Below are 26378 nucleotides of genomic sequence, written 5' to 3' on the forward strand. Positions count from 1 at the left end.
TCTTTGTCTGTCTCTAAAAGGGAAAATTTTCATCTTTTCTGAAATGACTTTTGGGAGAATCACAGAAATGACTTTTGGGAGAATCACAGGTCATTGTCCCAGGATTTCTTAGCTTTATGTATTTAAATGGAAGAATAAAATATTTCTTGGGTGCTGTCAAATTCCCAAGTACAAGAGAGCCCTCCAGCTGCTATAAATAAATGATGATACCCAAAAATGGCCACAATGAGGGAAGCTTCTATTCTGACATCCCTTCCATACCATCATGAGACAGTCAGAGGAATTTGGTGAAAGCATCAGTAGTCAAGGAAGATGCCACAGGAAAAACTTGTGTGACAGTCCATTGGGATGTAAGTAGGATATAAAGTAATTGTATGCAATATGAATATTAGGAAAGATTTTGAAGCTCACAGAATCTCCATGGTAGTTGTGTTGGCTTAATGCCTGGTAAATGTTAGTTTACTCATTACCATTATAGTGCATAATGGTGGCTAAGTCGGAAATGCTGGTAACCTGGATTTACACTCTCATCTGACTGTTTCAGATTGATTTGTATGTGCGACCAGATGCCAGGCAAAATAAATAAATGGCAGGGGAGGGAAGGGAGGGAGTTTTGATCTTTACCTCTTATGAATGACCTTGCCCATACATTTATATAATGTCTGTGACTGCTTTTGTGCTACCATAGCAGAATTAGGTAGTTGCCACAAGAGACCCTTAGCCAGCAAAGCTTAAAGTATACACTACTTGACTGTGTACAGAAAAAGTTTACTGACCTCTTTTTTGGTTGATAGTTATAATATTTTAGGAAAATTAACCTTAAAGAAGCTCTTTTCTAATGGGTAGAGGTAACACAGATTTATAATGTTGCCCAAAATAAACATTTGTTGTTTTATCTTGAATTAAAAAAAAAAAAAAACTTTATTTTTTTAAACTTAAATCAGAAGCTGAATATACTTAATTATTTTCCCACTCATTCCTGCTACTACTTCAAGAAAGATAACAAGTTGAAAAAAAATCTTTATATATATATATATTAAAATCAGCATTTTGTTTTATTCTGTAGTATTTGTTAAATTTCTTTTTTTCCTTTCTTTCTTTCTCTCTTTCTTTCTTCTTTTTCTTTTTTATCTTCAGGAAGGGCTGTAAAGCAGCAGGCAAGAGCTCTCATAGGATTAGCATTTCTATTTTAACTTTGCCACCTAGTACTTAACATCCAGACCATTTGTTCAGAGCAGACAGTATTGCACTGTCAAGAGGTTTTTGCCCATTTTCCTTTTGCTTCTGGAGTTATGAAAATATTTAAGTGTCTGGGTCAGGTTCAGACACATTCTGTCAAATTTATATTTTTAGCACTATACATGAATCAGAATGACATGTAGCTTTTGATGAAAGAGTAAAAGTACTCTTGTGAATGAGTGTTAGAGGTTTAGGATGATTTAGTATCATTATGATTTTTTAACGTAGGGTCAGCAAATGTGGTATTCTGCCAAAATTCTTATATTGTATATGCTGTTTCAAGCTTCTTATTAGCTTCCGTTTAACTGGGTGAGGATTAAGTTGGAACGCTGGCTTCAGTAGGCCTTTTGAAAGTGTTGAGTTTTGAAGTGTGTGCCACATATGTGACTAAAGCTTTAAAAAGCTTGCCTTGCAGCATTAGAGGATAACTAGCTTCCTAGTGACTTGTGGTTCTGGCAGTGCAGCTCTTAAAATGGCACACTTAATGAACTACAGAGCCAGGAATTCTGATTTTTAAAGAACTCCCTAAGATGCTCCATGCAAAACTTGATAGCTAGAGTAGTGAATTTGAGTTCAGGGGAAAAAAAATTATATATATATATATATATGTGTGTGTGTGTATTGTCAGTTGGAAGTGGTGCATGAATGTCAGTCTAAGGATGATGTCTAGATTGCCCCTTCACTTAGGGAGTAAGAAGAAAATCTCTTTTAAAGTCACTGGTTTTTAATAACATTGAGGGTCACTGCTTTCCAAAGCAGAATCTGGAAACTTCTGAGTTTACCATGGATTCTGTGGGGGATTTTTCACAGCTGGCAGTACTAGTGGAACAGAGTGAAATGATGGTTGAATTGGCAAGAAAAAAATGATAAATCATGGTGTCATGACTGCTTGATCATGTAGAAGAGTAACAAAGAGGAATATATTTTAAAAAGAAGGAAGAAGGAGGAGAAGGAGAGCCTATAGAGTACAGTTAGTCCAGAGACAAATGTTCTCATTTAAATTTGACCTTAACTGATGTGATCCTACAACATATACAAAAAGAAAATTTATGAGAAACTATACTCCATTTATGTATGATTTATCTAAATGTATAAATGTATTCCACTGTCATGTCCAACAAATTAGAACAAATTTAAAAATTTTAAAAACCATACATAGGAAAAGAAAGTCAATTTCATTATCTGATTAATTAATGAAAAATTATTTCTAAAAACAAAATCATTTTCCTTACTGCTAATCTTCAGAGATATTTTATTTCAGGGATAGTAAAATCTCACATAATGGTTTCATAAATTTTAATATTGCTACACTTCTCAGCTGACCCACTTAAATTGTTAGCATTCTGATAATGTAAAAATGTATGCTTTTTCATGCTTCTGAGATATTTTCTTAGTATTAAAATGATGCTAACTTTTGGAGGTATAAAAATTATCTCTTCCAACCCTTATAAGTTCTCTATGGAGAACTGTAAGAATGTTGACTCCATGTAGTGGGCTGGGGTGCGGGATGGGTAGTACTGGTACTCATATTCAGTGCTATAAAGACAGTACCTAGAGGAGTACATCATTAAGTAAATGTTATATGAATGGATGAGTGAATGATTTCCACCTCCACTGGGTTCTGATGGAATCTCAGAAAAGTTAAGATCAGATAGATATTTGATAAATGATACAGCTGGAATACAAATCAGTCCAATTTTACCATTTAAACATTTATCCTCTTCATGTTCTACTTCACTTGCCATCATTGTTTTACAGACTTTTCCATTAACAAAGTTAACTTCACTCATGTTTCTCATTTTACTAGGAATAAGTTATTTACCACCTGTCTCAAGATACACTTCTGATGTGGTTAACACACAGCATTAGTGTTGGCATCCCTTCTTTTGAGAGATGCCATTCACCTAACCCATCCACATGTTATCACCAAGTTTTACATGTTAACAAACTGCATTTTATAAGGTGAAAGGGAAGATTTGGACAACTTTGCCTTGAAACACATTTAGAGTGGTAACCGAAAGCAGGTAGGCTGTGGCTGGAGGCAGTGAGTCATTGCGGGCATGACTTTGGGGTTTTTTGTGCTGAGGAGAGTGCTCTCTCTGCTTTTTGGTGCCATGTTCCCAGTTACTTTCTTTTTCCATACCCTTGCACCATGATGTTTTGCCTCTCTTGAGCTCCAAGGAATGGAGCCAGCTATCTATAGACTGAGACCTCTGAAATCATAAGCCCCCAAATAAACTTCCCCTCCTCCAATTGTTCTTATTGGGTCTTTTGGTCACAGCAGTGAAAAAGCTAACTGTTTTAGATAAATCACTAAATTTTTGCACGTTAAAAATTTGTCCTAAAATGGGGTTTCAATCTGTATCCAGAATGTCTTGCATATTCACCAAAACACACATAAAACTCTTTGTCATGCTTCTGTTTACTTAGTTGAAATGGATTCTGCAGAGTTGACTGATAGATTTGGAGGATTTCAGAAGATCCTGCAAGGACATAGTGCCTCTCAGCAGGAGAGTTGCAAAGATTTGCTCTGTGACATGGGCTCATTTACTATGCAATCACATATTTCTCTAGATGACTTCAGGACAACTACAGTGAAATCTCTTCCCTGTGTGTTGCCTCTATTTAACCCTGTGCTCACATGAATGTAAGAAAATTTTCTAGCCTGAAGACACTAATTTATGAAGTCCATTGTCTGTGTGTCAAGGATAAATAGCCACACTATGTTTTTGTTCTTGATGTGCTGCCAAGTTTCCCTGAGGCTGACGAGGCTGACTTGGCAGCCTTTGTCCCTAATAAGAACTCTCAGCCTGCTGCACAGCCAGGCCAGGCCTTCTCTGTGTTGCCTGTAGGAGGTCTATAGCTGTCAGTTGTACTGGTGGTTTGTGTGGAATACCAGCTTTTAAAAAATTTTTATTGAACTGGGAAGAGTTCAAATTCTAGGAAATGGAAGGAAATATTTCATTTTAGAATGTGAAATGTGTAAATTGGAACAAAAAGAAACTGGAGTTTCTGAGGTAAGTCTGTGGCATTAGAATCATATGCATTTTACTATTTTTAGTTGTATGCTTATTTTTCTCATCCATAAATGTGGTAGCAGAATAATGACTTCCCTCCCTCAATTTTTTTTCTACCTCCTAATTTTCTGAACTTGTGGACATGTTACCTTAATTGACAGAAGGAGCTTGCAGGTATGTTTAATGGTATTGACCCTGAGATAAAGAGATTTTTGGGGGGGGAATCTAATCGTATGACTTTTTACAACCACAGGGAGATGTGACAGTGGAAAACGTGTTAGAGTAATGGGACTTTGCTGGACTTGGAAGTAGAGGAAAGGAATCATATACCAAGGAAAGTAGGTAGTCACTCGAAGCTGGAAAATGCAAGAAGTAAATTCTCCCCAGACCATCCAGAAAAATGTGCACCCTCTCGAAACTTTGACGTTAGTACAGTGAGATCTGTGTTGGACTACTAGTCTCCAGAATTCCAAGATAATAAATTTGCATTCTTTGAAGATACAGAATTGATGATAATTTGTTTATGACCACAACATAAAACTAATGCAACTGGCTTTTGAATTCTAGCTCGATTCATGTTTTTCTAAAGAATTTTTAAAATAAGGATTAATCAGTTCTTGTTTTAAAGCTCTGGTGAAAGCCCTTACTGATTAATGCAAAATGATAATATGTCTTTTATCTCTTTCCCAATTAATATGGAATATGATGGTCATACACCACAACTCTGCCATTTATTTTTTCAATAGAGTTTATAGAGCTTATTGGATGCCAGGGCTTATTAAATATAAAGAAAAATAGCAATATCATTTTCCTGTATGAATCTAGCAGCCCAATGAAGGGGACAAGTAAATCCAATTCAATAAGTATCTATTGAATATTGAAGTGGCTGCCCAACACATTTTAGATAGTTTTCTATTAATGCATAACAAATTACCACATTATTATTGGCATGCAACCACACAGCTTTATCATATCCTAGTCTCCACAGATGTGGCTAAGCTGGCCTCTGTTCAGAGTCTCACAGGTTATAGTCAGCATATGCCAGGCTGCATTCCTTTCTGGAGTTCAGTGTCCTCTTCCAAACCCACATGGTTTTTGGCAAAATTCAATTTCTTGCTGTCACAGAAATGAGGCCGTTGGCTGCTTAAGACCACCCACAGTTCCCTTCCACATGGATCTCTTCATTGGCTATTCAAAACTGACTGCTTCTTTAAGAATTTCTTAAAGAATTCAAGAATTTCTTCCTTGGATATGTTGAGATAGGGTCTCACATAATGTAGCATAATTGTGGTATCAACATACCATCATTTTGCCTTTTTTTTTTTTTTTTTTTGGTACCTGGAATTGAACCAGAAGTGCTTAGCCACTGAGTCATATCCCTGATCCCTTTGTTTTTTTCTTTTAATATTTTTTTTAATTTGGAGACAGAGTCTTACTACGTTGCATAGGGCCTTGCTAAGTTATTGAGGCTGACCTTGCACTTGTGATCTTCCTGTCTCAATCTCCTGAATTCTGGGATTACAGGCATGAGCCACTGCACCTGGCTACCTTTGCAATGTTCTATTGTTGGAAGCAAACCACATGGAGTTATACAAGGATGTGACTCATTAGGGGTCGCTTTAGAGTATGACAGTCACTGCCCACTCACATTTTAGACAAACCACTTTGGCAATGATGTGGAAGATATATTAACGACAAAATTAGAAAGAAAACTTTTGTATGTGATAGGCATGAAATGATGAGTCCTTTGACAGGAGAAGGGAGCAGAAGGTTGAGAGGGATTTTTTGATTCAGGAACTATTTAGCAGGAGGAAAATACCAGATGATTGCAGAGTCACCTGTGGCTTGATTTGTGAATGTCTAGTTGTGCAAATAGCAAGAAATAAGTGTCATTGATTGATCAAGGTAATAGAAAACCAGCAAGTAGATTTGGAAAGTAATGAATTTCTATTTGAATGACACACCTATTCTTTCCTTTGACCTATTGTGCATCAAAGTTAACTGATCACCTAAAATCTGTCATTAAAATCTCCTAACCACCCAGTGATATAAAATCATTATCCCTGTTTTACAGTTGTATAAACTAAGGCTTTGAAAGATTAATTTGTCTGCTTGGGACTGTGAAGCTATTGGAAATAAGTAATTAAATTTAAGTCCCAGCCTGTCTCACATTGGGTTGCAGATTTGTTGAACTATTCAGATAGATAAGTCAAAGAGGGTGTCATTGCAGATACTCTTCAGCAGAGAAGGTGCTAGAGAATGGAGACACAATGTAGGTGATGCCTGAAACCCCTGACAGTGCTGAGGTCACTCTAGGAGGCTAGAAAGATATGGATTTAACTCTGAGAGCCCACTTAAGGGTGGCAAAATGAAGAATATTTTCCACAAAGATGGAGGAGTGATCATGAAAATAGTTGAAAAATAAAAAGAAGTAACTTCATGGTGACCTTGAGAAAAGACAGTCGCAGGCAGCAAGAAGCAGCTGTCAAGATCATCAGTCTTGGCAGGATCATATCTGAGTGTTCTTGTAATATGCTACTTTCCTCATTATCCTGTCCTCTGACACACTAGTTAACATTGAGAATTTCCATTCCACATGAAAACAGAGATGTGAATAGACAGAAATCAGAAGGGATTAATAAGGTCTAGTAAAGGGTGGATTGGGAGATAGCCAGAGTCTAAATCCTCTTTACCTGGGCACCTAGACACATAGATGTTCTAGGATAATTTGTGCATGGGATCTAAACTTTGAAAACTAATGCAGAGAGACCTGTTTTATGATAAAAATTGTTCAGAGAAATAGACTAACCAGTGATCATATAATTCACTAATCTCAAGTGAGTAATTCTTTCCCCAAATAATGAAGCATTAAATAGAAAGGGTTACTCTAGTTTTATGTGTTTGGAAATTTAGTTGTAGTAGCCTGTGTAGGATCAGGAAATTCTTGCAAAGTATACCTGCATTATTCGAGGTAAGTCAATTTGTTTAAAATGGAAATCTAAATAAAAGCAATTCTTGATGCAGTGCAGTACAAAATCCTGAAATGTGGGCTATGTAGCTTTTAGCGATTTATAAAATCCTGAAACATAAATTTTAGTGGTTGTTTAATCTCTGAGAATTCTTAGCTTATATCAGTAGGTAACAATTTTAATAACCCATAAGGTGATGGATATTCACTTGAGGTGATACAATACTATAATGTTTATCTTAATCCTTAGAGATAAAATGTTTCTAGAACCAGAATACACAAATATACTAATTTTAAACTTATTAAACATTTTGATATACTAGAATAAGTAGATATTTTAGTGAAGACAGATACCACAGTTAAATAAAAATATAAGCTCAACTTTTAAAAGGGACAAATTTTTCTCCTCTCCAAATTTTTTTGTTATGCCTCAATTAAATCAAAGCATAATTCAGTCACTCTTCATTACCTAATTACTAGTTCAGTAAAGTTATTGGTCTCCAGATTCTTTTTGCAACTTTGTCACAGAAGTCTACTTTTTGTTAACGGACATAAAAGTAGAATTGAAACTTTCCACAGTAGTAATGGTTATAAGCTTGTGTGTGTTTTACCTGTAGAATTCTAGGTCAACATGTGGCGGTATAGTATGTAATTAAAATTTTCAGAGATTTTCTTCATAATGACCATTTCTAATTTTGGTTGGGATTTCTCGAAAACCGTGTTAAATACAGACTAAGTTGTTAGGATGGTTTTTAATATTATTCTTTGGTAAACTGCAGGGCAAAATAGGGAACATTTTGTTATTCAAAGACCCTTGGTTAGAATGACTGACCTCTATCATTTATCAGCTGCATGACCTTGAGCAAACATCTCTAAATCTCATTTCCCTATTTCCACCTATTTTATGAACTTATTTTAAAAGGGTAAATGAGATAATGACTGTAAAACCCTGAGTGTACTGTCCAGTAATTAGTATGCATTTAATGGGTGCTTGGAGACATTGTACATATATTGTTCAATTAATCAACTTTTTCACTGCTGTGACCAGAAGACCTGACATGAACAATTTTAGAGGAGGCTCACAGTTTTGGGGGGCTCACAAAATACAGTATTTTGGGGATCACAGTTTAAGTGGTCTCAGTTCATAGATGACCCACTCCATTGCTCTCGGCCCAAGGTTTAGCAGAAGATCATGGCAGAAGAGTGTAGCAGAGGAAAGTGACTCAGGAAATGGCACCAAGAAGCACAGAGAGCTCTGCTTAGAGAGAAAAAATATACTCCCCAAAGACATGCTCCAGAGACCTATCTCCTCCAGCCTACAGTTACCACCCAGTTAATCCCTATAGCAGATTAATGTACTAATTAGGTTAAGTCTCTCATAACCAATAACTTCACCTCTAAACTCTCTTGCATTGTTTCACACATGAGCTTTTGGAAGACACCTCACACCTAAACCATAGAATATATCTATATATTTAATAAACATTTTGTTGCCTATTATATATCCTGAAACTGTTCTATACACTAGACATAAATAAGGAGCAGAACACATGAATGCCTCTCCTTTCACAGAGCTCCTGTTCTTGTGGGAGGAATCAGGCAATGAGCCCTATGCATGTAATTAGTTTACAATATTGCCTAAATTTGAGTAAACACTCTATTAGGAAAAGCTGAAAGAAAAAAAAAGTAAGAAAAAAAACAAAAGAAAGGGTGGACGGGAGAGAGAAAACAAAGAACTTTTATGACAGATCATAGACCAGTCAGGGGTAATTTTTGAAGTATTTCTTTTGTTTGGAAATTATAAATTCAAGTACAGCATTCATATGGAAGAAAAATAAATGGATAATTTACATAAGACATGAAGAGTAGGAATAAGGAAATATAATTTCATATCATGCAGAGTAAAATTAATTACATTTTCTTTAGTTTCAAGGACGTTCACATAGACTCTATCCTTGGTTCTTGAGCAGCCTTATCAGGTACGTAGGGCAAATACTATTTTCATATTTTATAGAGAAATAAGAAAGATTACATGCCACAAGTGTTGTCAAGTTTATACCACTAACATCTGCAAAAAAACAGGGGAAATGGATATATGGATATCATTCATATATCCATTCAGCAGTGTTGTGGGAATTGCTTTTAACTGGGATGTTATTGAGCAATGGTTTTCTACCCCTGAGTGCTAACTGCTAAAAGAACCATCACTATGCACTTTCACGTACCCAGTGTTCGGCTCATGGGGAACAATTCTAATTAGTAGTAACCCCTTGCAGTATAATTGCTGTCAGAAAAACATAATTTTGGTGTCCTGGATTAGTAGTTTAAGCAACTTGACTTTTGATGATTTATATGCTACGTTCAAACAACTTGATTTCAGTCTATAGACTTATTTAACTATCTCTTCAATTGTTATTTTTATTATGCTAAAGTTGCATATACATATTATGAAAAAGTGGAAAATAGATTTTAAAAAAAGAGGAAGAAAAGCAATTGTAGTTCACGTTCCCTTATTTGAAACCAGATGTGTTTCAGGATTTAGAAGTCCTTGAATAGGAAAGCTAATGTGAGCTTCTACAAGATGCCTTTCAGAACCTTGGACCACACCCCTAACGGCACACAGTGCCATGGGACTGTTTCTACAGTGAAACAGCGACATCTTCAAACTGTATGAAATAAATAAGGACCATAAATAGCTTTAAGTCAGTGCAGGTCAGGATGTGCCACCAAATTAGTTCAAGTCAGGGCAGGTTTTGCTACCAACCAAACTAATTTAAAAAAAAAAAAAAAAAAAAACCCTTTTTGAGTTTTAGGACTATGGATAAAAGATATTGACTGTGTCCATATTAAAAATAGAGTGTAATTTCCTACTAATATGCAGGTACTATACTATAAATACTGATTTAAAAAAATATTTTGTAAGATATCACAAATAGTTCAAACTGGCTTTTTTTTTTTTTTGGAGGGAGTATAATTTTATTTTGCTGTCACTTAAGATTATTGGAAGTGTCCTTCTTTTGTGTTTGTTATATTAAAAGAAGATTTATTGGTTTACAAAACTGAAAAACATAGTGGTAGGGTGGGTTTTAGAAGTGCTTTCATACAGGCTCAAGCTCCTTTCTTTGGAATTTTTATCTCTGTCCTCCGTAGGAACATGTCTTGTCTTCATGTCAGCTCTTATGTCAGTTCTTATCATGTTGGTAGACATCTACAGCAGTTTAAAAATGCGTATTTGCAAACCAACCTGAAAAACAGTCCTATCTGGTTCTTCTTGTTCCTTCCTACAGACCTGAGTTTCCATTTTTTACTATTTAGCTGCAGACTAAGACACCCTTTGGTATTTCTTCAAAGTCTACAGGCAACACATTTTCATAGATTTTATTAATCAAAAAATGATTGTTGTCCCCTTCATTTGTAAAGAATATTTTCCATAGATACAGAATTCTAAATCTATTTTTATTCTTTTGACATTTAAATAATGTCAATTCTCTATCATCTGCCTGCCATTGTTCATTGTTTCTCATAAATTCACCACTAATTATGTTCCTTGTTTCTATGACCTAGTGTCTTTCTCTTTCTCTCTCTCTCTCTCTCTCTCTCTCTCTCTCTCATTAATTTCAAGGTTTTTTTCTATGTTTTGTTTTCATAAATTTAAATGTACTGTGCCAAAGTTTGGCTCTTTTTATATTTGCTCAACTTTATTCTCAAAAAATTCTGTAATGTATACTTTTCATCAAACTTGGAAACTTTTCAGTCATTATTTCTTCCCATGTTTTTCTTCCCCAATTTCTCCCTGATCTCCTGTGAAACTCTAATTACACACTGGTGAGGCTATTTAATGATCCCACACAGGCCAGAAGACTCACTCTTTTTTTTCTCCAGTCAAAAGGGTTCTTCCAGTCAAATGGGTTCTTATTGATTCATTGACTTTTTTTTCTTTTGATTCCAATTTCCAAATATGCTATTAAGTCCATGGTTTTAATATTTTATCACAGGTTTTATATTTTTAGTTCTAAAATTTCCATTTTCAAGACTATATTTCTTTGCTGAGTTTCTTTCGGTTAACTCATTAAGATTATATTTTCCTTTAGTTTTTAAACAATCTCCTTTTAATTATTTGATCATATCTATAATAGCTTTATCTGCTTTGTCAAATCAAAAATCTGGGAGGTCTTCCTTATTTTTCTTGATGTTGATCACATCTTCCTTTTTTATGCATAATGAATTTTGTTATTGAATGCTGGACATTACAGATAATACCCTGACTTTGGGACTTTGGATTCTGTTACCCTTTTCTGAATAATACTAATTCTTATTACAGCAAGCACTTTATTAGCTGGTTACCTTTAACTAGTTTGGTCTCATTTTGCTCTTTGTTAGAATACATATGCTCAAAGTCACTCCAGTTTTGCAGGACTCCAGTCCAAATTCTTTCTTTCCATGTTTTCTGAGGTTATTGATTATAGGTTTTGTTAGGACAGGCCTAAACTGGGTCCTACTTTAAGCATGTGACATTACACTTAAAGGCTCAGCCTTTCTTATGTCATTTGGATGCCAAGAGTTCTAACAGGGTGTTGATGGGATCTGAATGAGGCCAGAACTCCAACTTTACCCAGCATTGCTTTTCCTGCAGAACTGCTGAATGTATAATTAATCTGTTCCCTTCTCCCCATAGCAGGTACAATCTGTTAAGACTTAGCACTCTCAGTCTGCAAAAATATTGCCCAAGATTCAGCCACAGACTCACAGGGTGTTTCCACATGGATTTTTGAAATCTCCTGCTGGGCAGCAGTCCCTCTCTCTCTCTGTCTGTCTGGTTCCGTGGAATTCATTTCCTTCTGCTGCTCCAAATTTTCCTATCTACCTCCTCATCTCAGTGAGACCTCCATGTTGTACTTGGAACCTAGCTCTCTGAGCCTCTGTTGGAATTATTCCCAGGCAGACAGTGAAGTGGTCATGAGGATTAACTTGTAAGTACTCTTTCTTTTAGTCTTGCACTGCCTGCTACCTATTATCTAAAAAGAATTGCTGCATTCAGTTTGAGCAGCGTTACAGCTGTTTACTGGAGGAAAGTACTATAATATCAATTACTCCATCATGGTCAATGACCATATTGTTCTTCTGAATGACTTTCCTTATGCTATTTCCTTTTTCTCTTTCTTTTTTTTTTTTTTGGGGGGGGGGGGCGGTGCTAGAGATTAAACCCAGAGACATTTACCACTGAGCCACATCCAGTCCTTTTTTAAATTTTTTATTTTGAGACAGGATTTCACTATGTTACTTAGGACCTCAGCTAAGGTTGTGGCAGCTGAACTTGAACTTGAGAACTTCCTGCCTCAGTTTCCTGAGTCACTAGGATTGCAGGCATATGCCATCATACCCAGCTTCCCTATGATATTTCTGTTGAAAGAATTTGAACTCTCTTTTCTTCTTATTTCAGTATCAATAAACTATAGGGTTTGTCATTTTAATGTTTGCAGATTTAGTACTATTTTTGTTATTTCATGTCATATATGTATAATTATATATATTTATATATGATATGCACACTGATTTTCAAAATATCTGAAACTTCTTTATTATAATTTTGCTTGGTATTTTTACATTGTGTTTTTATTACATTGCAAATAAATTATACATTAGTAGAAAATGTTATAATAAGCTAAATTCAGACAAAAAAATAACAATTAACAAATTTATATGAAAAATACCAATTTGGTAGCTTCTTCTTTGATAAATATAGACATCTACCAAGAAATGAACTAGGTTAAAAGAATTATACTGCTTCTCAATTTTTGAGCAGACATATGTTTTTCTGTAAAGCTTATCAATATGCAACTTTTCTAAAAATTCTAGTCTGTTATTTACCATGGGAATCAGCATCTGTGTTTTTAGTAAGCTCCCTAGGTGACTTTGAGAGAGGTAATGTGAAAGCCATACTCTGAGAAACTATTTGTATAATTCAACATGGCTTGAGGTGCTAAGAAGCTAAGTGAAATTAATGGCATCAGCAAAGGAACTTGAAAGTCACTGAATACTTTATTTTCCTTACAATGCAGAAAAGCATTTTAACCTTTCTAAAAAGATTCTGCAGCAAAGAAGTCCATTGAACTTAGGTGAACCCAGTGCTTTCAAATTTATATGACCCTACAAACTCTAGCATCAATACACTTCTAAAGATGCTGATTAGATAGCTTTTATTGACACTGCCTTTGGGAAGCCCACCCCTGAAATAGAGACACTTAGGATGCCTTTGGTGACCAGCTGGGGCTCCAACTGCCTCAGGGATGATGTAAAAGGTGTCAACATCAGAGCTCTTCAATTACCTATTCAAGGCTTCCTGTGTGAGAACTTACTAAATGTTAAGAAATGGTGATAAATGACCTCATTTAGAAATGCATATGCTTTTTTTTTTCTTTTTTTTTTTTCTTTTTTTTTGCAACAGGGGAATACTTGAGTAGAATTGCCACCTCTTAAAAATGGATTCAGTAAACTACTAATAAAGATTTTATAAACTCATGATTCAGTTTTATTCTCAATTTTTAAAAACTCCATTGAAACAATGTATTAGCAGCATGGTAACCTATCAAGCAAATGACCGCTATTTAAATGGCTATTTTAACATGAAATAAAGCAGCAATTTGTTCAGATCTAATCATACAAACTAACAATGTAAGATGTCTAGTCATACTTCCTTCGTAGCTAAGGAGCTTTCATTTGCCAGAGATTTCACTTGCCAGCTCTTTTTTTAAATAAGTTTATTTTAATAAAAAATATCAAATTGGTTCATAAAATTATAATAAAGGAAGAATTACATTAAACAAGTATGAATTATCTTTTATAATTCTTAATTAAGAAATACTAGAACTGATTATCTGATAATATTGCTATTCGAAAGTCAGGCACTGGTCTGGCTGCCTAGGATGACATCCAGAGACACTATGGAGAAGAGAGAGCAAAAGTAGGAAGTGATGAGTATATGACTTTGGGAATTGTATGTCATCTTTACTGAAGTGAATAAGGTTGCTTTTCACCTGGTATAAATTAGTATTAATTACTAAATTCTAGTATTATAACTGGCTGCATAATTGTAGGGCATGTTGCAAAATGAAAATTCAGGGTCCTTTGTTAAAAAGGTATTAATACTTTTAAGAATGCAAAAGTGCATTAAATCAAACATGCAGCTCTTTTGAGCACAGGAGCTTCCATGACTGTGTAGGTCACACACCTGTGAAGCCAGCCTGGACTACAGTAATTTGATAGGTTTGTCACCAGGGGGAAGGGACCAACTGGATATGATTTGAAGGGGGCAGTGTTTCCCCAAATCCAGAGGTAAGCACAGTTTGGCCCATCAGTTTCCAGGGAAACCCTCTAAGGGCTGTAGTTTAAATGCATCCCAGGAGATAGATATACAATGATTATTCAAATGACTTGCTGGGTAATGAGCTATGTTTGATCATTTGTTTGAGACAGCCAACACCTACTGTGCTGTAAATGCATGCTGATCTCTTGGAGACAGAGGAAAGTTGTAAGGATTATTGCTCTAATCCCTTGTATTAAAAAGAAAGAAAGAAAGAAAACCTAGATAGTGTAAAATAATTAAGGCAGAAAAGAAGCTTGTCCAGGGAATTTTCTTTAAATATTTAATGAAGGGAAATAAAATTAAAATCACTAATGCAAATTGATAAGTCTACTATGCTATCTTTGTGGGTAAGTGTACATGATGGAGATCACGTCTATGATTTGTCCTGCTTATTAACATGTCAATCCTTTCATGTATTCAAGGATGTATTATTTGGATATTATAAATGCAGAAATTGAGGTTCAGTAAAAGAAAGTGACTCCTGTAATGTCAAAAGCTTAGAAGGCAGAAGAGCTGGAGCTAAAAAATAACTTCTACTTAACATGGGGTACAATACGTACCACTCAAAATTCTAGGCAATTTCCATGTGTTATTCATTTAATTAGAACTCTTTCAACTGAAAGTGAATACACATCTTATTAGTTGCTAGTTAAAACAATTTTACCCTTTTGGGACATCAAAAGAGCAGTCTCAGACTGAGTCAGATTTGTGCTAAGGTGATGTCAGAACTTATTTCTCCATCTTACAGTTAGGCTTTCATCTGCATTGCTAATTTTCATATGAAATTTCTTCTTGTAGTAGAGGCTATGACTTCAGTTCCTCTAGATATGAAGGACTTTCAGGCTCCCCATACAAAGAAACTCCAACTTACCTAATTCCCAGAGATAAGCTCCTGAATTGGTCTTGTGCCTACTTCTGTGTGAATCCCAGAGGCAAGGGGATGTCTCCTGGAGCTGGAAGGAAGGAAATGATGTAGACTGAGAATGCCAGAGGTGCTGTTTCCAAAGGTGACTCAAAGTGTGGTACCAAAGTAGGGGACGTGAGTCAGGGAAGGCTTTAGCAACAGATATAACAGATATCTGTTATTACCTACATTTTACACACAAGACAAGCAAGGATTCAGGAAAAAAAGGACTTTGCCTCATTGTAACTGTATTGTAAGCATGTGCTTTTCCCAAGTGTATGCATGAGAGCGATATCCCAATTCTACAGAGCAGTAAAAAGGATTTATAGTTATGAGGACATTCAAGGAATACCATTCTCACCACCCCTAGAAGGAAGACATTTGATGACTGTATTATCATCTTCAAACGAAAGGGTACAGAGATGGCTTTATGTAGACATAAGTAATGGGGAGTTTTATGGCCATTCTGGAATGCATATCTCACGATGACTAACATTTTAATGGGAACACACTTACTACTCAAAAAACCATAAATTCTAAACTCTGAACTCGTGAGTACTATGCTTATTTATCTTTGCATCTGTATTATCTGACTCACTTAAGGCATTCAATAATTTCTTGTTGAGTCACTGAGTAAAAATTGATGGAAGACAACCCAAGTCTACTTATATTTTAGTAGTGAATAATACAGCCTAAGGATGTCATTAAAGTATTTTCTGTATAGGAAATTCATCATTACCAACAACATAAAAACTATGCAAAATAACAGAAAAGCAATAAGTAAAAGCGGTATTCTACCTTTTACTGTGAATGAGTCAAAAACAGGGTTTACATTATTTTTATTAGCTCATTTTATACTTTTTCTTTATGTAATATTTTATGAATGGCCCTTCCAGAAGAAAATGATAACATAAAATTTTATTCTCATAGTAAGTTAACATTAGGTGAACAAAATTTAGGAGACAGTAGTCTCATTTGAGAGCATTTGCTAATTTTTTTAGGTTTTTTCTTTTTAACTGACAACTAAAAATTGTGTATGTTTTTGATGAACTATGTGATGTTTTGATATATGTATACATTATGGAATGACTAAACCAAGCCAATTGCTCCACTTTTTTAGAGCTGGTAGTTTATCTTTTGAAAACTTTGTCATAAGGATAACCCTTTGGCAGTTTTCCTAGGGACTGTGGTTATTCCCAGCTTCTATTCAATTTCTACTCAAGAAAGACTTCGTTGCTGTTGTGGAGAATGGTAGTGATCCTTAGGACCAGCAGCAGAGAACCCTAAAACTCCTCTTTTTTTTAAAGAACGTGACATTTATTATAACATGACCTGAAGCAAAGATTTTGTATCCCATCCCCAATGATCCATTCAAGAAGTATTCCACTGGGGCCTCTATATACCTACGTACACACACCGTACCACACAAATCTTGCTGTAGCTGTCAATTTCATCTCTTTCTGATTAGTGTGTATTTGTGTTTAATTTGTTTTGTTTGTTTTATTTTGTTTTTGGTATGTTGTATTCCCCTAGATATCTGCTCTGCTCATTGTAATGGATTGTTTATAGGAAATGAAGAACATGTCCAGCCACATTTATTCATTTTCAGTTGTGATACATATCTGCTCAGCATCCCCAAGTGTTTCCCCACTTCTAATACATTACTTATCTTCCTAAAAAACAGGAATGATTCTAAGGCAGTGGCTCAATGAATCAGAAATTTCAGAGATTTTAAATTACTCCTTGAACCTGCAAAGCTTTGGGAGGGTTGTTGTTTTTTAGTATAGTTTAAGCAGTGGATTTTAAAATACAGAATGACCTGTGGAATTTCTAAGATCATGTGCTCATATGTTGAACCCTCACAAGTTTTAGAGATTGTTCTGACAGCCCCTCTCTGTCTTGATTTTTCTGTATAATTTTGTTTTTTAGTAGGTTTTTATATTTCTAGTTCCACCATTTAATGTTGAATTTATATGTTTTTTTTTATTAAGATTTTTGGGGGTCTTTCTATGAAGTTTGTAAAGTACAAACTGTAAACATGAAATGGGATCTTTTGTGTCAGAGTGACTCTTGCCTGTGCACTAGAAGCCAATCTGAGATGGGATATTTGAGATTTGTAATATTAATCACTAAATGATTTTTTTCTCACAGACTACATTTTGATTCATTGTACACAAATGGGGTACATCATTTTATTTCTATGGTTGTGCACAATATAGATTCATACCATTCATGTAATCATACATGTACATAGGGTGATGATGTCTTGTCTCATTCCACCATCTTTTATACCCCCACCCCTTCCTCCCTCTCATTTCCCTCTATGTAATCTAAAGTTCCACCATTCTTCTCTCACATCCCATCTCCCCACCCCCATTATATATCATTATCCACTTATCATGGAAAACGTTTGGCCTTTGATGGTTTGGGATTGGCTTATTTCACTTAGCATGATACTCTCCAATTCCATCTATTTATCTGCAAATGCCGTAATATCATTCTTCTTTATGGCTGAATAATATTCCATTGTGTATATAAACCATAGTTTCTATATCCATTCATCTGTTGAAGTGCATCTAGGCTGGTTCCACAATCTAGCTATTGTGAATTGAACTGCTATAAACATTAATGTGACTGCGTTACTGTAGTATGCTAATTTTAAGTCCTTTGGGTATAAACCGAGGAGTGGGATAACTGGGTAAAAAGGTAGGTCCATTCCAAGTTTTATGAGAATTCTCCACACTGCTTTCCAGAGTGGCTGCACCAATTTGCAACTCCATCAGCAATGTAAAAGTGTGCCTTTTTTTCCACATCCATGCCAACATCTATTATTTTTGTGTTCTTGATAATAGCCATTCTAATTGGAGTAAGATAAAATCTTAGAGTTGTTTTAATTTGCATTTTTCTAATTACTAGTGATGTTGAAAACTTTTTCATATATTTATTAATCGCCTGTATATCTTCTTCTGTAAAGTATCTGTCCAGTTCCTTGGCCCATTTATTGATTGGGTTCTTTGTGTTTTTGGTGTAAAGTTTTGTAAGTTCTTTATAAATTTTGGAGATTACTGCTCTATCTGAATTAAGGACTATATTATTTAATTCAAGTTGACTCTTATCATTATTTGTCAACAGAACTAAAAAGTGCTGAATTGTCTGTTGATATGTATAAATCATGAATTAACAGTTATAATTTGAAAGTAATAACTTGATGTTTATGATTAGCTCATTAAAAATTTTAATAGAAATATATTTTTACTTCACCTCATTACTCACAAATTTACTTTAACCTCACATGACTAAATCACAGCCAGTTTCTTTTAGAACTAAGTTTATGTGCTTGGTAGAATACCATAATAATATGAGTATAAAATGCTTATGTGACTACATGAAACTATCTCAAATACAAATTTTGATTTAAGTAACATTTTTTTTTGTACCCACTACACTCATTTGGGCATTAGTATTTTTGTCACTCTCTGGAAATATGAGTAAATTTTGTGTTTGCTTTAGTTTGTTTGGCCCATCTAATTTCATAGTTTTCCTTGCATTTTAAGAACATCCAAAAAAATTGCCTAAAGATAAATAAATTTGTGGAAACAGTATGATTATCCTGTACATAGGTATTCACACCTGAACAAAGCCATGATTCCATTTCTCTTTAGAACCTTAGTTTGAAGTGGGAGTGAAACATTTCACCATGTCTAAACATTCACAGCTACAGATCAAATGTCCGTTTTTTCAGTACTAGTAACTTATTATATAATTAATATAAAAATTTATTTACAGGAATCTTTCTTCAGATAATGAAGTCATATGTGTCATTAATAACAAAATGGTTGAAGCATCACTTTATAAAGTTATTTTGGAGAAGCAAGTAATATTCTTAAGGAACAAACTTAAAGTTATGTGTTATATTTAATAAAACATATTTTGTTCAGAACTTTAGATTACATTCATTTGCACATTCTTTCCTTCTCTCTCAGTCAGGCCTATACCCAATATATACAAGATATAAGATGTTTATACTTGTTTCTTTTAAGTGTTATGTAATCTCAGTTTAAATATGAGTTATGAAATAAATTCCATGTATTTTAAATGGTAATTGCTCAACATATTCAATATATTTTTGATGATAAAATACATAAATAATAAGTTCTAAAGCAGTAGTCTTATGTCTAAATGCCTTTCTTTCCTCTAAATAACATTATAACATCTCATTGTTTCTCTCTTTACTTTAGATCGGGGAACCGTGCAAAAGGTGGTGGTTCTTCCCAATAATAGCTCCACCAGCGGAGAGCTCATTCTGGAGGAGCTGGAAGTCTTTAAGGTCTGATCATCTCTTCTATTAATCTTAGAACATTCAAGAAAAATACAATTCTTTAATCTTACAGCCACTTGGGAGGAAAAAATATTTGATAAAAGATCAAATAAATGAATATCATAAATTTTTCAGGGTTGGAAAACATCAGATAAAATGAGAAATATAGAACAAATATTTTTGTGAAGTATTTTCTTACACTTCAAGTTATCTTAACATAGAAGGATTCCTTTTTTTTTTTCCAGCTATCATCACAACTTGAAGAATTTTGGTCATCATTATTTTTAAAAAATGAGTTCTTGTGGTCAAGGTCTTCAAGTCTTTTCCATGAAAGTGCTTTTATCATTCACTTCACAAGCCACTGAAACACAAATGCTTTTGCATTATTGATTGTTAGATAAACTTTCTCATATTTTTGTGACCAGTAAGTTCAAGAAAAACTGCTTTTCTCTTGTTTTATTGCTTTTAATTCAAATGCCACTCTTCCTTAAATGATGTTGTACTTTACCACTTAATACTTTATGTTCTATCTGAATTTGATTTTTTTTTTTTTGTTCTTCTTTTCCTTGAACTTGGGTTTTTTTAAAAAAACAAGTAAAAGAAAGAATAACAAGACAAGCAAAAAAAAAAAAAAAAAAAAAAAAAAAAACTGGTACACAAGGAAGCACAATTCCTTAAGATCTCACCTGGTCAGGGCAGAGTCCCCCACCCCTTTCTTTATTTATCTGTGGACCAGGAGGAAGGATTTGTGGTGTCCTGCCTAGGCCTTTTCTCCTTATGATATCAATCATAGCACTTCCAATGGCCTTTCTTATCTGCATTTGGAAAGGTGGGTAAAATAACAGCAGGAGGATCCATTAGAATAGCAAAGAAACTGTGGCATGGATCCAATCCTTCAATCCTTCAGACCATTATGGCCACTGAAAATGCTGAATAATAAGTATATAAATGATTAAGACATAATGCTTAGGTTTAGCTTGTGTTAAGTTGTGCTAATAAGTTTTTAAAGCAAAGAAATACAAAAAAGAATCAAGTGAAATAAAAATATGAGGAACTCTGCCAGATTTCTCAGCATGTTATGAAATTTACAGTCTTTAATGCCAGGCTTACTCTGGCATTGGATTCTTCATGTTACTATATTAAAATAGTACTCATAAAATAATGTCACCTGTACCTGTTCCATTTGCCCATGCCTTGTTTTACAAAGAAATTGATTGTTTCACTAGATTAACCCAAATTGCATAATAGCAACATTTTTTCTCATACAACACAATAGAGACAATCTGACTGGCCAAAATAATATAATGTGCCTTACTCTGGAGTTTTCTGAAGATAACATAGATGCCATATTAGAGCACTTCATTCATAATACTGAAATATCTTTTTTTAAAATTGTCAGTAAATGTTAATTGAGTTTAACAAACCCAAACATATCTGTTATGGAAAAGTCTTAAAGAAATATGAGTTATCCTGATCAAGTGAGAAGTAGTGATGGTCTGTTATGTGAGTCATGCTGTTGTTATCACCATGAAGAATAAACTCTTAGGGGAAAATTAGAGTCAGTCAGAGTGCATGTGGGGGACATCAGCCCAAGAGAGCCACTAAAATATGTTTGAGCTTTCATACTGACACGTGCTGGTGATTCACATAGCTAAATCAAGAGATAGAGTTACCAAATACAGTAACTGTCATCAAAATGGTGTTCACATCACAGTTTCTTGACTGAGGTAAAAATAATGGTGTGTTTATAATATACTGTGTTGGGTATGTAAGGCAGTAATGTATTTAAACTGGAAAAAAAAAAATCCTTAGCTAACTCTCCCACTGATACACTGCAGAAAACTCAAAATGTAACTTTTAAAAACCAGGTGCTTTGTTTTTGTATAGTGAAGAACCATAATCTTCTGTTTTACTCCTCTCCATATTTTCTGAAAATAAGTCTAGTTTCCCTAAGAGTAAGTTGAATAGAAGGTATGGCTATTAGTAGTTGCCTACATGGCTATAAGCAGCAACCATGGTGTGTGTGTGTGTGTGTGTGTGTGTGTGTGTGTGTGTTTATAAAAGACAATCAAAATTGATTTCCTTACAATTGAAAGTTAAAGATATCACTATTTCTTTTTCTAAGTGTTTGTAAATACCTGTAACTCCAGAGAGCACAAAAAGTTGGGTTATATTAGACTTTAAGAGCTTGCTACCACTTAAATTACCCAAATTAATATCCATGATCACCATCAAGTTATGAGAATTTAACTTTTAAGTTTAAAAGGAACTAATAAAGTTTAAGAAGTTATGAATAGTGACTTTCAAAAGATTTATTTCAGAAAATTCTTATGTTCTTTCACTCATTCATATTTATCAAAAGAAACTCCTTGCTAACAATATTCCTTTGTTTTCAACAATGAAAATTAATTAGTGTGGTTCAGCCTAATACATCTTTCCAAAACACTTGGCAGGTAAACAATAGTGTCTTATGCAGATTGCCTATGCTATGGAGAAGTCCAATGGTGTGCACAACCTCCCCTCCCCATGTACCCAGATCCAATTCCATATTCAATGTTTCAAAATACACTTTTCTCAATTACCTCAAATTTATCAAACTTTTATTTTTTCTAATCCCTATAATGATACATGCAATATGATTTACTACTTTTTCAATTTAGTCATATGTTGTTTTAACAAATCCATCTCTATTCCCAAAAGAGAAATGTACTTTATTGAAAAATATATACATGTAGTGAAAAATAATGAGATTTTTAAAAATTTAATAATAGTAATTGTTTTTAAAAATTTAATGTAAATATATTTTAAGGATCACATGAGAAACTAACATGATGTTTTTCTAATTTTTTAGAATCACGTACCCATAACAACAATGAAAATCTCATCCAAAAAGGTAAAAACTAAGCCAGTTTGGTGTTCTTTGCATATTAAAATGTTTTGCTTTTTTGAAAAATATATTTTATAACTTCTGAGAAACTAGTTTCACTATTAACAAAATAACCGGTGCTACTTAAAGTAGACCATAAAAATCACCTTTATTTTGATGTAGAATTTACAAGCTGTTCCTGCAAGACTGAATATGTTTATTTTTGTATAAAAGTTCATCAGAGCAGAACATATATACAGAAAGATATTCCAACATTTGTATATCTTATATTCTCAAATATTATAGTGTGCGAAGCCAACTAAAATAAAAAATAATCTTTCTGAAGGAAGAACTTAGTATAATGTTTGGGCTACTATAATATCTCAACATTCTCAGGGGCTTGGAATGAGTAATCAATCCACTTTTGAGTTCCTACTGCTGTCACATGCTTGAAATGTGCAGTGCATTCTCTAAGGAAATGCTATTTCCTAGGCTTTATATATGTCAAAAAACTGGATATCTCAAATCTAAGGACTCAGAATTTGAGGAAGAAATTTTGACTCTTATTATCAGAAATCTTCTAATTAATTTGATTTCGCCTACACAGGCAAACATACAGTGTTCTACATGTACAAAACAGACACCTGTCTAGCGCCCAAAGTTGTTACTGTAAAAGTTGTAAGGGGTAGAATAGTACAGTCGGAATGGAATATGTTTCAGAGTGGGGTTGAGAAGTATTGGAATACCAACCTGACTGAAAATTTTGGAAAAATTAGTTAATTTCTCTGTCCTAAGTTTCTACATCTGCAAGGAAATAACTTACTCACAGAGGATTTAATTCATATAAATTGCCTAAAATAAAGTGGGTCCTCAGCAAATGCTATCTGTCAAAGCCTGAGACTTATTTTTCTTGGAATCAAGAATAAAGATTTTATGTGTTTGCACAACAGATTACATAATTTTAGTGGTCTTTGCCACATTTGGTCTGTTAGAGATGATGTAGTGTTCCATAGTTAGTCTTGCACTCTTTTCACTTAACCAAACTTTATGAGAAAAAATAAATAAGGTACAATGGAGCTAAAGATCTCATCTGTAAAAATGTTTGTATGGGGCATAGCAAACATTTTCCCAAGTAACAAGAAGCCATTTGTCATTTCGCCTAATGTCCTAGGGAGCTGATGCCTAGTCAGAATTGTCTTTGAAGACTGCAGGGAATCCCTTTGCTTATAGTTATCTAATGCAAAGAGAAAGTATAGAAGCAAAATTCAAAACGGATATAAACCATTTGTGTGGCATTTCAATCTTACATGAAATTACAGGTTTCAACTTATTTGTAGTTCATCTATTACATTCATTTCCAACATTTTATATTGCAGATAGTTGAAAATGTTTCATTGTAACAGTTAGATACTAGGCAGGGGTGATTATTTAACTTTTTAGAATTCATTTGCATAAGTGCTTACTGCATTATTTATTCAATTGAGAGGACTAAAATTGTGAAGCACATTGTATATACATTTAAATACATGAATTTACTACCTTTCCTGGTTGTCAAACTATTTCATTATTCATTTTATACTCTTATTTTTCAATTTATTTTTGCACTTAGAATAACAAAATAATGGGATTAACAAAAAGTGAATTAGGGTAAAACTATGTTCCTTCTTTTCTTACCTAAATTAGTGTGCTTAAGACATTTTAGTTAAGCTTATATATTCACTATAATTACTTAATTTACTCAATAAACATTTGTTTCAAATGTTCCTGGACAAATGGTTATTGTCAAAACATGCAATTATTTTCTTATAATTTGAACATCTAAATGGCAATCTAACCATTTTATCACAATTTTTGAAAAATCAATTGATTTGAATAAACTAATTACATTATAGATATAGAATGAGATATGATTTAAATGATTTATTAGAATTAAAACTTATAGGTGGGTAGTCTATTAATTGGTATTTTTCTACTAATACATTAAATAAACAGCCATCGAACACTTACAAGACAAAAAGTATTCTAAACATTTTATGTGGTGGGAGCCCCTACAATATTTATCCCTTACAAAAACTTTGGACCAAGTGCTGGATTGTAAGGAAGCAGACATTCAGAAGATTATAGGGTGAGTTTGTGGCTGAGCTGAGATTGGAACCCAGGAAGTCTGCCTGCAGAGCTTTTAGAGCCTGGTGGACCGATGATACCCCCACAGATTTAATTCTTAAAAGCATATATATGTATGGGAGATGCGCTCTCACATCCACATCTATTCAAGTTCCAACTTAGAGATCCTGTACTGACTTGAATTATATACTGTCAGTCATTTGGAAAATAAGGAATGTCACTTAGAGGCTCTTTCCTTTAACTCCTGAGAACATTTTTATGCACAGCTAAAGGCCTTGGAGTTGTATCTTAAGATGCTCTTGACACCTCACAAATGAAAAAGAATAAAATATTTATTCATGATTTCCTTGGGGTGATGAAGGTTACTGGGTCATGCAGAAAGTTTGAGATATGTTTAAATGTAAATGCTGACATTCTCCTCAATATTTTTAAACTAGTTTTAATGAGTAATATGCTACTTTTGAAGCCTTTTTTTCATTTAATCTAATATTTACTATCTGCTATTTTTCTTTAAATTTAAAATGTCCTTTATTTTATTTTCTGTTAAAGTACCCTTTATTTTAAACCTGGCTTTTAAATTTTTTCAAAGTAATGTGTTGCCAGACTTGAAAAATGAGAATACTTCCTTGTGTTTTGCTGAGAGCATTCAAAGAGAAAAGAAAACACCGTAATTTAAGTCTGAAATATATGAGCTCACATCTGAGTGAACAATGAATCCCAATGTCTAAAGCACATTACCGTTCTACATGGTGCTGAGCTTCTTTTTATTTTTTTTTTAAGCAGGAAAGTGGTAATGTTATAGGCATATTAACATAAGAAAATTCTATTTATTTTGGCTTTGTATCCTTCTGTGCTTTGCCTCTCATTTTTAGTCTGTTTCTAAATGAATGCAAGGGTCTGTGGGCATGTATCATAATGTATTCCTGCTGAAAGTCTTCTAACTTCCACATCTGAAATAAATCACCTTCATTCTTCTTACAGCAACAGTTGTATGTGAGCTCCAATGAAGGGGTTTCCCAAGTGTCCTTGCATCGCTGCCACATCTATGGGACAGCCTGTGCTGACTGCTGTCTGGCAAGGGACCCTTACTGCGCCTGGGATGGCCACTCTTGCTCTAGGTTCTACCCAACTGGGAAGCGGTGAGCACTGAACAGTCCACTTAAAACCAAAATTAATGTTACCAACAGTCCAGAAGTACTCCATGTTGTTAGAACCCCTTGTATGACCGTTTTCTTAAAAAATGACACGTAGAACAGTAGCTAAGCTCAGCACCACAAATAGTGTTTAAATGAAGAAAGTACTATGCTTTATAACTTGAGATTCTCTATCAAAGCTCTTCTGCAAATCTCATCTCTCCAAGACCCATCAGTAGTTCAGAAAGTACTTATCTTTAATTTTAGTTTTGATTTATATCTTTTTTTGTCTTATATGCTTCAGTATATCCTAGAGTTTCCCTACATTGCTTAATTACCTTATAATCAAATGTTTGTCCTCTATGTAACAGAAATTAATTGGATTAATGAAAAACATTATCTAGAATGAAACTACCTGTGTTATTCAGGCTCCAGAACAAGGTGCC

At 34.1% G+C, this 26378-nt stretch overlaps 1 protein-coding gene across 1 annotated transcript in view; it reads left to right on the forward strand.

Annotated features, from left to right (window-relative positions):
* SEMA3C (semaphorin 3C) overlaps positions 1-26378 on the forward strand; it is a 158943-nt gene that overhangs the window by 120466 nt on the left and 12099 nt on the right. The window contains exons 13-15 of the mRNA XM_079150557.1: positions 19730-19818; positions 22661-22702; positions 25781-25938. Of these exons, the coding sequence (XP_079006683.1) occupies positions 19730-19818; positions 22661-22702; positions 25781-25938 (289 nt within the window). The remainder of the gene's footprint in view (positions 1-19729; positions 19819-22660; positions 22703-25780; positions 25939-26378) is intronic.

Source organism: Sciurus vulgaris (genome assembly GCF_902686455.1).
Source record: "Sciurus vulgaris genome assembly, chromosome: 8".
In the NCBI taxonomy this organism is placed as follows: domain Eukaryota; kingdom Metazoa; phylum Chordata; class Mammalia; order Rodentia; family Sciuridae; genus Sciurus; species Sciurus vulgaris.